The 14,063-nt window shown below is 40.1% G+C and overlaps 1 protein-coding gene across 1 annotated transcript in view; it reads left to right on the plus strand.

Moving 5' to 3' along the window:
- LOC121527695 (trichohyalin-like) overlaps nucleotides 1–14,063 on the plus strand; it is a 153,297-nt gene that overhangs the window by 124,876 nt on the left and 14,358 nt on the right. Inside the window, exons 16-19 of the mRNA XM_041814721.1 lie at nucleotides 8,663–8,772; nucleotides 9,984–10,058; nucleotides 11,235–11,328; nucleotides 11,428–11,468. Of these exons, the coding sequence (XP_041670655.1) occupies nucleotides 8,663–8,772; nucleotides 9,984–10,058; nucleotides 11,235–11,328; nucleotides 11,428–11,468 (320 nt within the window). The remainder of the gene's footprint in view (nucleotides 1–8,662; nucleotides 8,773–9,983; nucleotides 10,059–11,234; nucleotides 11,329–11,427; nucleotides 11,469–14,063) is intronic.

Raw genomic sequence — 14,063 nt, forward strand, 5'->3', positions numbered from 1 at the left:
AAATAAAAGCATGAATGGTGAACTCAAAGTTGTTCAATGGATTAAAACCTCAGATGATGTAAACTGGATTAAAAGACTTTTTTTTTTGATCTGATGTAAAACCACCGTGGGTCTTTACACCAAGATTTGACACCGTGGGTTTAACACAAGATCGCTTTTCCAGGGTCATGAAGGGGGGGTTCACAGATTCCACTGGAGCCAAACATCCTTTAGTTTTACTACTTTTCAAATTTAAGAAGCTCAGGTTCATCTAGGCTTTAAAGTTCTTAAGACAATGCAGCAGGTGGTTAATTGTGGTGCCATTGTTTTAGGAAGAAAGTTCAGATTTAACCCAAACATAGAGAGAGCTGACAGGGTCAGACGGTGACCCACATACACAGTCCTCCCTCTAAATGACTCGGACTGATGAGAGAAAGCACAGATAATCAATCACCAAAAAAGTTTGGGAGTCGGTGTGCAGACATGGGGCCACATCATGATCTGGTATTTCTTTTTAAACGTGCGGTGGTGCCAGATGAATGAAACGGACTCTGTGGTCAATGGCTTTCGGTCATGTGTGGCGTTCAGGACAGTCTTCTCCCAGAAACCATAAATTGAAAGGCTACCTCTGCGGTGAGGTTCCATCCCCCTGGAAAGTGTCTGACAAACTTGTGCCGCTAATGTGGTGGTGCTCATGCAGGCTGCATGCAGCATAGGGGAGCACTGTAATGGTGGTGGCTGATAAACAAGCCAGCAGCATGCGTAGGAGCAAGTATGATGAAAGGACTCGGGGAAAGGAGCGGGGCCATGCAGCTGCAGATGAAGGTAATTAAAGAAGCCATCATCAGCATCATTAATATGCTAGATCTGCCGTGGCCGACTGACTAGTCTAATGGAGAACATGTCATCATCGTCATCATTAGGGAGAGTGGGACACACAAACACACGCACACGCCGTCTTAATGTTGGGTCACGCCATGATTATCGCCATTAAGCTGAGACTGAGAAGACCTGCTTAGGAGAGCCTCATTCTCACACGCGCACACTGGCAGATCTTTAATTCAGACCCTGTGAGTGATAAGTATGCATATTTAAGTGATGTCAGGCCTGTTGGGTCTTTTAATTAGACAGAATGAATGAATGTTTTATAAAAACGTGTTTAACAATAAATGTGTTCATTAATTTGATGAGAGGATGTGCTCTGATGAGCTGAGAGGAACGCAGTAATGGCTCATATTCTGCTCCAACAGCCAGACCATCTCTGTCTGAGTCCTCCTCAGCTTCATTTTCTGATTTCTGACAAAGAAAAGTTCACTTTGAATTCTGTTTATCCTGCAGCATAGGGCTGGGTGATACATCAGGGTTTAAAGATGGACCAGTATGTTTTCAGACAAGATAAAGGGGTAGATGATATAGTTCTCTCAGTATGTTGATCAGTCAGGAAAAAATGTCTGTGAGGTCTAAGATCTGCTGACACTAATATGCTACTAACTAGAGTGCCGTGAAAAAAAAATTTAATATTAGAAAACAATAACCTGAGTAATTGCTATATTCAGTTTTTAAATGATGATTTCATTTATTAAGGGTAAATCCATCCAAACCTACCTGGTGAAAAAGTCATTACCCCCTAACCCTAATAACTGGTTGTTTCATCCTTGGCAGCAACAACTGCAAAAGCAAGCGTTTGTGATAACTGTCAACGAGTCTTTCACATCACTGTGGAGGAATGTTGTCCCACTCTTCTTTGCAGAATAGTTTTCATTCAGCCACATTGGAGGGTTTTCCAGCATGAACGGTCTGTTTAAGGTCACACCACAGCATCTCAATCAGATTGAAGTCCAGACTTTGACTAGGCCACTCCAAAACCTTCATTTAGTTTTTAAGCCCATTCAGAGGTGGACTTGCTGGTGTGTTTGGGATCACTGTCCTGCTCCATAACCCAAGTGTGCTTGAGCTTGAGGTCATGAACTGATGGCCGGACATTCGCCTTCAGGATTTTCTGGTAGAGAGCAGAATTCATGGTTCCATCGATGACAGCAAGCGGTCCAGGTCCTGGTCCAGACCATCACACTTCCACCACCATGTTTGACTGTTGGCCTTATGTTCTTTTGATGAAATGCTGTGTTAGTTTAACAGCTTTCCCCTCATGATGTCATAAACATGACTTTAAAGGACACTCTGATATACTATTTACCTTATCATGTAGGGTACTGGCTAGACTTGAATGACTGCTGGGGGTCTAGACTGGTCTGTGCAAAAGGCAAGGATGGAATGTCATCCTTTGATGATGATGTTGTTCTCTAAAAATATTAAAGACTTAAAGGGATAAAATTATCATCCTTTGAAGATGATGCCATCCTTTGAATAAATATTAAAGACTTCAGAGGCTGACATCATCTTTAAAGGATAATGTTCCATGTTGAGGCTTTTTCCCTCCATTTCTACCATAGTAGTGAGGGTTAGGGTTCCAGAAAGTTCATCCTCTGTCGGGTCAGTCCACAGAATATTTTCCCAGAAGTCTTGGGGATCATCAGGATGTTTTTAGTGAAATGTGAGATGAGCCTTTGTGTTGTTTTAGGTCAGTGGGGGTTTTGGCCTTGGGATTTTCCCATGATGCCATTTTTGCCCAGCCTCTTTCCTATGTTTAATCATGAACTCTGACCTGAACTGAGTCAGTGAGGCCTGCAGTTCTTTAGATGTTGTTCTGGGTTCTTCTGGGACCTCCTCAGCACTGTTCACAGTTTTCTCCACTTGTGGGTAATGGCTCTCAGCATGGTTGGCTGGAGTCTCAAAGCCTTAGAAATGTCTTTGTAACCCTTTCCAGCCTAGTAGATGTTTTTATTTTTATAATAGGGGAGAGTCTTTATTAGAATACTAATGATTAATGCTGGTCTTCATTATAATAGGCCACAACAGAGAGTACGGTCTAGATCTGCCCTCTTTAAAAACCATCTTGAGGTAATTTTAGTTATAAATTGATGCTGTATAAACAGAGATTGATCAATGTTCCCCACAGCCAACAGTTGATTAATTGGGTCCAATGATTTTAAACTGTGGTGGTGAGTGGTTTACATCAGTTTGATGGAGAAGTGAGGGGGTTACTGAAGATTTAAATACTCTGAGTTAGCAGGATAAAACACTGAGAAACTCAGGGAGTCAGCTTCTCAGTTGTGTGTCTTATTATGGCGTGATGATGTTTGTATGTGAGGTAGATGTGCTCAGACATATGTGGGTGTAGACCAGTGGAGGTGGAGAGGGAGACCATCATATTCTGGGACTGGGTCTGGAATGAGGTACTACTCAGATGTTTAAGTTCAGAAAAAGGAGCACTAAAGGTCTTTATTCTTATATAAAAATTGAACGACTGGGCCTTATATTGATGGAATAAACCTGTAAAATATTAACTGTTGGTGCTGCAGACTCTTCGCCATCATGGCGCTGGTAAACTCATATTCTCCAGCGTGGACGTGAAAGGAGCGCTGGTATCACCAAACTTGGTTATAAGAGAGCCCCAAATGCATTTTGTTGCCCCTTTTAGCCCCCATCATCAGCTAAAATATTTGTGCAACAAAACCAATCTAAATGTTAAGCAGGTACGCGGCCGTCCTCCTCCCCCTCTGGAAATGGCGCCTCCTTTGTCCCCTCTCTCTAAACGTCTCTCCCTCTCCCTCGCTCTCCCCCTCTCGCCGCCTCCCCTGACACCGCTGGAAACAGAGTGATGGTGTGTAATTTAGTCCTAATCACAACATCAGACTGGTGCTGAGATTTACATCCCTCCACCGGGCCAGCCAGTCAGACGGCCAGGAGGGAGATGTTAATGTGAGACCACAGGTAATTACTGTCATTACAGCACGCAGCCAACACGCCGCCGCGTGTCGGAGCGTGCACGTAGAGGCGTGTGCATGCACTGTGAGGACAGCTGTGTTTAAGCTGTTGAACTGTGGGATTTTTGTGTATATTATGAATGATGGGTTATTTACAGTACATGAGCTTTTAGCCATCAGAACTTCCTCATCATCACAGAGCGGCATCAATGAACGCAGGAATAACATCCCAGATTTACCGTGTTTATGTCATCATTGATAAAGGAATTATAACTGAAGCTCTGATTGAGTTTTAAAACTAAATGATCCTCCTGATTTAATTTCAGAGTACCCTCAGTGTTTCTTCATTTCTTCATTTGAATGCAGCACTCCCTTCATTCCAATAGAATTAAAAGTCTTTATTATATCATCAAATCTGCATTATTGATTATGTGTCTCTGTCATCTTCACAGCTTCCTCCCACACCTCAGGTAGCCCGATCATTGGTATTATTGAGGGATTTCAGTATGAACTGAGCTGCATCTCTGTTGTAGCCTCAGATTTGATCAAAATGAGACTAACGCCTTGCTCACATGTCAGCAATTTCAGTCAAAAACAGAAACCTGTGGGTTCATTTTGGCTGCTCGTTTACATGACTGTGGTGTTTTGGGTGCCTGAAGACAGAGATTTTTTAACACTGGTTCCTGGAAGGTCATAGTAGTTGTGGTGAATGGATTTCTTCTTCTTGTTTTATGGCTGTTGGCCTCCTTTACTTTGGTGCATCACTGCCTCCTTTCACTGTAGAGTTTTCAGAGTTAAAGGAATAATAAAAACACATACTTCCCCTGAAAGAATCACAATAATAGTAGTGACCAGAGTAATATAAATAAAGCCATGCTAATGCCACCTGTTCTTCATCCTTTTTTACCCGCCTTATTTAAATCAATCCCCCATAATGCACTGTAGCCTATAACCCTGACATCCCACCTTCCCTAATATCCTTTGTAGTTTCACTGTTTTCCCTGAATACATTTGTTCTTTGAAATGAGAGATCCAAAATCAAGAACAAGCTGTTGCTCAATTTAAACACTAGAAAACAAAGCAAGTGGAAAAAACACCAGTTCTTGGCGTTTTTCAGACAGTTCATATTGAATTGTGAGTCAAAAATTGGAAAACAAAAAATTAACTGATTTTGGTTTCTTATTTTTTGTTTTCTGTTTCTCTTTTTTCATTTTCTCACAAGAATTGAAAAAATTGAGTAACAGCCTTTGTTTTTTATCCTATTGTTTTGTCCAGTGATCAAAAAAAAAAAAGCATCAAAGAATGGAACATTAGTGATGTAACATTCTTTTTCACCCATTGCAGGTTTTGTGACAACAGGATGTTAGCTTATCTTGGTCAGTGTATTTTACAGCCAACTGATTTTTATTTTGAAGTGAGAAATAAAAAAACAAGAAACAACCAGTTTCCTTTATACTGTTTAAAAACAGAAAAAAAAAAAAAAAAAAAAAGCAATACATTTTTCACACTATTGTTTTTTTTTTCCTGATAAAAAAAGTAAGATGAAAAATAGAACACTAGTGATGTAACATTGGACCTGGTCACACATATAGGGAAGAAAGAATGTTACATCATCACTAATCCGTGTATCATTCGTTCATTTAATATTTGATTGATAATTAAATGACAAATAATGAAAAAATGGTTCAATTTTTTGTTTTCATTTCTGAAACTAAATCAAACAAGAAATGATGCATCTTTTTGACGTTTGCTGTTACTGTTGGGATCAGAGAATGTAATATGAAAAAGCGGGCGTATGCAGTATGAGTTCAGTATTAATTTGCGTAACCTGGTGCAGGTGTTGTGCTCAGAAAAGCATCCTGTGAATCTCATGCCCATCATTGAGGAGTTCACGCTTCCTGGAATGATATACGGAACACAAAAAACAGCAACAACTTTAGTCACATTCCCGCACTTGTGCTCCTTCATTTGCATTCGTGCCATTCTTTGGTCCACCTTGTCCTTCCGTGCTGGAGTCAGGGAAGCATGCCACGTCCAAGCACGGAAGAATGTACTCATGCTGGTCACATGTACTGGACTTGTAGGCTCAAACGTACCCAGGCACCGTACAGATTGCCTAGTGTGAGTGGGCTCTAACTCAGTGCCAGCGTTTTCCCGTAGCCTATATCATTAAAGGAAGCGTTAACTCCTCAGCGACGGGTATGTGATTCTCAGGATGCTTTTCTGAGCACAACACCTGCACGATGTTACGCAAATCAACATTGCAATCAAATTGACTGCTTACAGCTGTTTTTTCATATGACATTGTCTGATCCCAACAAAGATAACTAAAGTCAAAAAGATGCATCATTTCCTGTTTATTTGATTTCGTTTCAGAAATGAAAACTAGAAAATGAACAGTATTTTCATTATTTGACTTGGTTTTTAAAACAGAAAAGTGAACAGTGAGCCATTTTTCATTTATTTGTTATTCAATTATTAATCAAATATTAAATGAATGAGAGTAAATTTGAACTGTTTTTCATTTTTCAGTTTCCCTCAGTGAATGAAAAAAAGAGAAATGGAGGATAAAGAAACAATTCAATTTTTAGTTTTCTATTTTTGATTATGAACTTCCTGGAAACAGAACACTTTTTTCAGTGTTTCTTCCCCCGATTTTAAAGAGTAACCCTGAAACAACAGCTTGTTTCTTGATTTCAGATTTATTATTTAGAATTAAATATGTTGTCAGTAAAATTCACTGACGATTTTCTGTTTCATCTTTCATTTTTAGATATTAGATAAATAAATGAAAAACAATTTGTTTTATTTTCATTGTTTTTGTGTCCTAATCAAAAAAAGAAAAATCAAGGACTGAAGATTGGTGATGTAACATTCTTTTTACTTCTATGTGTGACCCGCTGCAGGAGTTGTGAAAAAAAGGATGGTACATCTGTGAGGTTCTTTCTTTAAACTTCCTTTTTTTGATCAGAATGAAAAATGAAAAAAATAAAATAAAATAAAAATAAATAAATATACCGTTTTTTGTTTTCTGTGTGATAATTCCCCTTTTTCTATGAACTCCCTGAGAGGGTCAATAGTAGATTTTTTTCGTATTTTTTTTTTTACCTGTTTTAAACTGTTATTGTGGAGAAAAAAAAGGCTGTTTCTTGATTTTTGATTTTTGATTTTAAATTCAAAAAATAACAATACAGGACATGTATATCAACCATATTCAGTTCCTCTTAAAAATCAGACTTTTGGCACAAGCTCATCATGACTCCAGTCAATGAAGCTCAGCAGCGTGGTTTCAGTAAATTCCCATTAATTTTCTCCACAGTGGATGTGTGTTTTTTTATATATTGTGAGAAATTTCTAAGTTATAATGGTATATGCTCCTGTAGAGAACAAGTTTGCCCCTTTTTTTTAAATCTAGTTTATTTGGAATCTCAGCCAAAGAGACTACAGTACCCACAATCCTGGAGTGTCACCTCTAGTATGGATTCCTACACTGATCGTAGGATCATTTTGAACTTTTTAGTTTTAAAGGTGCAAAAGCAACAGTTCTTAAATGTACTGGGTTGAGCCGATAGGAGGATTGCTGGTTAATACAGACACATGGTCCAGTCAACATAAAAACATGATAATTAACAGGAAAACAGATTAACTGTGACTGCATTCTGCATTAACCTGGTTTCATAAATACACAGTTACCCAGAGGCTCATATTTGGACATTTGGGCATAATCACATGACATTTTAGTCCCTTAAATCATGGCCCACATATTAAAAACTTTTCCTCCATGTTTGCTGAAGTTTTTTATAGAAAGATTGGGTGCTATATCAAGGTGTTTCTGTGACGATAAGGGTAATGTGTCGGGGTCCCCAGAGTTCGGCCCTGAAAGGTCCTGGCTGATAAGCAGAATGAAAAAGTCAGCAGTTTGGCCGGCGCCATCCCAACGCCGTTTTCACCCCTCACTCGTCCGCTCCTCTCTCCAGTCTTCATCCCTGAGCTCCTCCTCCTCCATCCTTCCTCCATATCACCTGCTGAATATCTCACCCTGCTATTACTACCTGAGTCTGCAAATGTCATCCTCTATTATTCTCCATTTACTTCTTTTTATCCTCTGTTGCTATTTTCGATGTTTCATCTTACTCTGTCCTCTCTCTGTCTATTAGAGGCTCGTTTATCCCTGATTAACCTTCTTTATTTCACACCTGTGGCTCCATCATCTATGTATGATGGTAGTGGATGTTAATACCGGTATTAAGAAGGAAGAACGTTTATAAGTGCATGCATGTCCTTTAAGAGTAACTCAGATTCCTTTATTCAGATGTAAACCTCTCTTCACATTTCAGCATTAAGAATTAACATTCTACATTTTGTGTTACAAATATGCATAGTTCCTGCCCTCACCCAATCAAAGACATTGCTGTGACTCTGTAGGATTATGGGTAATGTAGTACTGTTGACTGTGATCATGATTAAACCCTGTTTTTCTTAAAACAAGCTTGATTCTGTTCTAAATATTGCCGCCTCCATGCCCATGTATCCTGGTTTCTTTCCCTCAGGTAGCTCATGGTAAATCTACCTTGAACAGTTCTGACATCATGGCTACTAACCAGATGTAAAAGTAGCATAGACTGAATGATGATGTGGCTGATTAAGGACAGTTTGAAGGAAGGAGTAGGTGTGTCTAGGCTTCACAGGACTGACCTGATTGAACGGATGTACAAACAAACTTAAACCATAACTCCTCCAACCTCTGCGGTCACCAGCATGGAGACATAAAAGAACTTTTAACGGTATTTTATATTTTGTCTATTTGAAGTGTTGCTTGATATAATATTCATGCTAAAACATCTGTCTGTTTGTTAAAGGTGGAGGCTCTCCGATCTGAGCTGGAGGAGACGCGGTCTAACAACACAAACCTTCGCCATGAGAGCCAGCTGGTTATGACAAACGTCAACAGATGGATCACTGAACAGAAGTATGAGAAGAATTATACTGATGATTTTAATGATTACGGGTACTTTCACATTAGGTTAAGTTTTTTCAAACCGCACCGCAGCGTGATTTCTCCCCCTCCCCCGTTCCCCCGCTGACTTGCTTTCATACTAGCAACATCGAACCGTGCCCAGGCCCACTTGCGTATTTACTCAGTCTGAATAAGCAGGTGGCGGTATGCAAGTAGCTGGTTTACAACCCCACCAAGGAGGAGAAAGAAGAAGAAGCTACCATGGCAACCACTCAGGTCATGACCTGAGCAAAGATTGTTTTTGTTTTGACACGGCAAAAAGTCCATCCTGCAGCCATGGATGATTTAAAATCACTTTTTAAGATGCCAGCAACTTCGCTTTTCATGTCTTCACATCTACTACAGCTCAGAGGATTAAATGGGCTTGTGCTGTGCAAATACAGCGGTTTTTGAGGTGACAGGAGACTTTCAGTGCCTTTGCATCTCCTCTCACTGACTCCAACTTGTGTTTATCTGTAAGGTGAGTCACAACAGACCGTTTATTGACTGGATTCTGATGATTCCCACCCTTTATTGAGGAAAAATATGAACAAACTGCCGCGCTGTGGAAAGAAGTTTAGCTTTTATGATGACGTCATAAAGCTGATAAGGTGCTCTGTCTCGTATCCGGGCGCGGTTGCATTCACATCTCATGCGAACATAGCCAGAGTCCGCTTGAATCATGCCCGAGACCACCTCCCCATGTGGGCCCAGGCCTGGTGCCCGGGCGTTGTTCGTTTGCATTCACACTACCAAAATGAACCGGACTTTGGGCTCAAGTGCACTCTGATCTGGGACCGGGCCCCTAATGTGAAAGCGCAGTGTGAGGAGAGGATGGTTTTGGTCATGTGGGGGACCTGGTAAAGAGCACTGTGGGGCTCCTCTCTGTTTTATTTGAAGCAACCTCAGGGACAGACAGGTCATATCTGAAGTCAGAGAACCACAGCACCAACCTAAATGTGAACTAGCAGCACATGCTGACCTCACACTAGAAGATTTAGGTCAGGTTACCCTCTGATGATAATCGCTGCTCTGTCCCGACTGGAGGGTCCTTACAAACTATAACTTAACCCCAACATTAAAACATAAATATGAAACAGGTTTGATGAGCCCAGCCCTTTACCGTTGGGTGTTTATATCCTCATTATAGTTTTATAATTGTGATTTGATTTTTGTCCTCTTAGAGCTTCCAACATGAACCTCACAGCCCAGATGAGGGCCCAGAATAAGGTTCTGCTCATCCTTACTGAGGAAAAGGAGTAAGTAGCCAGATGATTCACTTTCAAATCTAATTACATCATCCTGAAAGCAGTTAACCTGAATGCCAGATCGCCTGTTTCACATCTCTGTGGCATTATGGGATTTATTTCAGCTCCATCTCATAAGGGTGATTGTAAACTCTGGCAGCTGGTGTAGAGATTATCATGCATGCAGCTACAGCAGCAGTGTGATCAGAACTGGACGTTTATTTATTATGAGATGAGCAAAGAACCACAGAGAGTTGAGCTTAATTTTAACTGGCTCCACTGATGGTGATCAGTCCTGGATTTACATGACAACAGCTGACTGTTAAACTCAGATTGTACTTTTCAGTATTGGTGCATGCATATTACACAATAGAAAGAGTGTTTGTCCAGTCACCTTCTGAGTTTTATTTTGAAAGGCTCTGCTCTTCCCAAACACCACTGAGTCTTGCCCAGATGAATAATGAGATATATCCCATGATGGTAGATATGTGGACAAGTCTGGCCGTTAAAGTGAGCCAGACTGATTTCTGACAGTCGCCGTACTCGTCTGCGGCGAATGTGTAACTCTCCTCTTTCAGAGGATCAAAACCTCCTTTCCGTCTTCTGTCCCCGGTGCCTTTCCTCCCTGAGCCCCGCCCAGCAGTGCCACAGCTGCCTGTCTCTTCTTCTTTCTCTCTAAACTTCCTCTTTCTGAGCAGGTTTTGTTCTTATGTTTTTGTTATGCTAACCTGTAGCTATTCTGAAAGCCTTTTAAAGCTCAAACAGCAGCTCTCTGTGAAGGCTGCTTTCAAACAAGACACGCTTCTTACTTAAAATAAACAGGAATGTTATATTTATGCTTCCTCCCACCTTAAATCCACCTCTTTAGTTCTTTTAAAGCACCATAAACAAATAAAGAAGAACAACTTTAAAATGTGGAGAATCAGAAAAGCTGTACGCTAAAGTCAAGTATATATATATATATATGTGAGGATGTGTATGTCTGTGACTGTATGTCTGTGACTGTGAACTGTATGAACTGATACTTAAAGGCTCTTTGGAAGCACAAAAACAGACGCCATTGCCGTGGTGTGCTGAGATATTTGGCTGCCATGCTAACAAGAGTCTCTTGATGGTAATGGGTGTCTGTCTGCCTCTCCATGTTTATTTCTCTCTTTAACTATGTCTCTGCATCTCCTCGCTTTGCAGGCATCTTCAGGAAGCTAATGACACACTGAACGCTGAGGTAAAGAGACTGAAGGAAGCTGCCAATGAGAAGGAGAGAGAAATCGAACGCTTAAAGGTAAACAAGTGCAGAGAGGGGGAAAAAACACAGAAAAGGACAAAAACCAAATGAGAACGGATCACACAGAGCTCTGTTTTTATTTTGTTATTGTTGCAGGCCCAGATAAGAGACCAGAGCGCCCTACAAGACCACCACATGTAAGTCAGCTTAGACCATTTACACTTAGCATTAACGTCCATGCACCCGTCCATTCATGCATTCACACTCTGCATTAACAGTACTGTACACAGGTGGGCCTGCACAAAGGTCTATGTAGCTAATGTGAAAGCAAACCAGCGGGGGACAGAGGAGGGGGAGCATTTGTGCCACAGCACAGTTTTGAAACAATTATGCCTAATATAAAGGCACCCTTAAATTGTGGCTAAGTATCCTGCAGCTATGATTGATGAAGCTGCTTACAATACAGAAGACTTGGCTAAATTAGCCACAAGCTAACAGGCTGGCGATGCCTCCTTGACACATTTTGTGGCTTAAAATGTTATTTTGAGTTAGCGTGCATTTGAGCCAACGTTGGAACACATTTATCAACCATTCTTAAGAAAAATGTTTGATTTTTAACCTTCTTAGGAAGTTTTTAAGAAGATTCTGACAGTCACCAAAGTTTCAACTCTCTGATTGGCTCTTAGCCAATAAAGAAATCTACAAACACTCCAGAACACTCCGAGCAACATTAGAATGCTGCTATGACGGGGGGACTGTGGCTCAGTGGGTGGAGTCGGTCGTCTCGTAGTTAGGGGTTCGATCCCCAGCTCCTACAGTCACTTGTAGAAAGACACTTAACCCTTTACTCCAACTGCTGCGTCAGTGGTGTGTGAATGTGTCTGAGCGTGGTTAGATAATACTGATGGACGTCAGTGTGTGAATGTGGAGTGAAAGTGTGAATGGTTAGGTGTGCAGTGTGAAAGCCATTTGAGCTATAACAGGATTATAAAAGGTATATACAAGTTCAAGTCCATTTATCATGACAGGATAAAATGTTGAGTTTAGCTCTCACCAGCAACAATGACACAATAAAAAAGAGCTTTTAATATTTGTTTTTTATTGACTTATTTTTAATAGATTGTTTACATGTAGATATCTAAAGATGGTAATATATAATTGATTTTTTTTATTCAAAAATTAGAAAAATGTAAAATACAGTAATTACTGTCACATGTGCAATATGAGTGTAAATAACCAGATTTGTAATGGTTTTCTTTGTATAAATATTTTTTTTCTATGTCAGCTTTTTTTAAATCTTACTGTTTTTGTTCTGATCAACAAATGATGTAAAAAAATTCACACCTGCGTCAGCTCTAACAAATAGGGAAAAAATAATGTTACATCACCAGTGTTCTTGATCCAAAAATAGAAACGATAAGACAAATAACAAACTGTTGCTTATTTATTCATTTTTTTTAAACATAAACAGAGAAACAGAAAAGGAAACAGGGGGCATTTCTGTGTCCTTTTCTAGATTCTCACTTTGGTATCAAACCATCTGAATGGACTGTTTTCCTATTTTTTGGTGAGTTTTTCTATTTTTTAACTTTAATAGGAAACCAGCTCAGGTCCTGCTTAGTCTTTCTCATTTTTAGAAAATAAAATAGGCTGGTTTTTAAATGCACAGTCAGTATGTAACGGCTGATGGATTTTCATTTGAAATCCAAAATCAAAAACAAGCTGTTTTATTATAGCTGGTTTAGGATTACGAAAGAGGATTTTTTTTTTTTTGAGATGCACTTTTTTTCTTATTCTGAGATTAAAGTCCGATTTCTGATGTAAAAGTCTTCTAATTGTAATTTCAGTATTCTTACTTTTTCTCACAAGTAAAAAAAAAAATAAAAAATGCATCTCATTTTTTTTCGGTGGCAATAATGCTCTTCTGTATGAAATCATAAAACAAAACGTGGAAAATAAAACTGTCCTCAGCTCTTTCGGAATGTTCAAAGTAAACTAGGAATAAAAACGCAGAAGAGAAGACAGACTATATATCATTTCAATCTTTTAAAACTTTTATTTTTTTGTTTTCTGTGTTTTGATTCTCAGTTTAACCTGACGCCCCTGAAAGAGCCGAGGGCAGCTTTAACCATGTTTAGTTTTCCTATGTTTTAACAGCAGTTGTGAAGCCTGTTGTTGATTTCTGATTCCTTATCTCAAATTAAAACCCGCTGGCTGTAAACTCCACTGACACTGACCTGCATGTTCTCTCAGGTCAGTATCAGGTTTCCTATCATGGCGGCTTACGTGAGGTGTAAACTAGATCCTGATGTGTTTGTTTGTGCATGATCGTCCATATATTTGTGAGCCTCCAGCAGCTGATCAACATTCTCGTCTGACTAAATGCTACCCAGCATGTTTGGCTCTTTCACACCCAATCTGTCCCGAACAAAGCTGATGATGATAATAACAGCTGGAGAGCCAAGTTGTGAATGAAACACCCCGTGGGCTTTGCCACCTGTGAGTTTCCATGTCTCTTCTTTAATCAGAATACGTTATCATGCTGGGCCTTTAACAATGATTACACTCCAATCAACAGCCCATCCTCTCCGCCTCGCCACCCCCACGGCTGTCAAATAGCATTCATCAATAGAAAGGAGATATATTTATTATGTTCATTAAGGCCATTAGGCTGAATGTGGCACAGATGGGATTGGCTGAGAGAAAGGAGGGAGCGTACATGCAGGAGAGGGTGGTACCCCCGGTGTGACCCCCTGAGGTCTCCCTCATTATCAGCCCCCTCCCGTCTCTCC

The sequence above is a fragment of the Cheilinus undulatus genome, linkage group 19 (assembly GCF_018320785.1).
Source record: "Cheilinus undulatus linkage group 19, ASM1832078v1, whole genome shotgun sequence".
Lineage (NCBI taxonomy): Eukaryota > Metazoa > Chordata > Actinopteri > Labriformes > Labridae > Cheilinus > Cheilinus undulatus.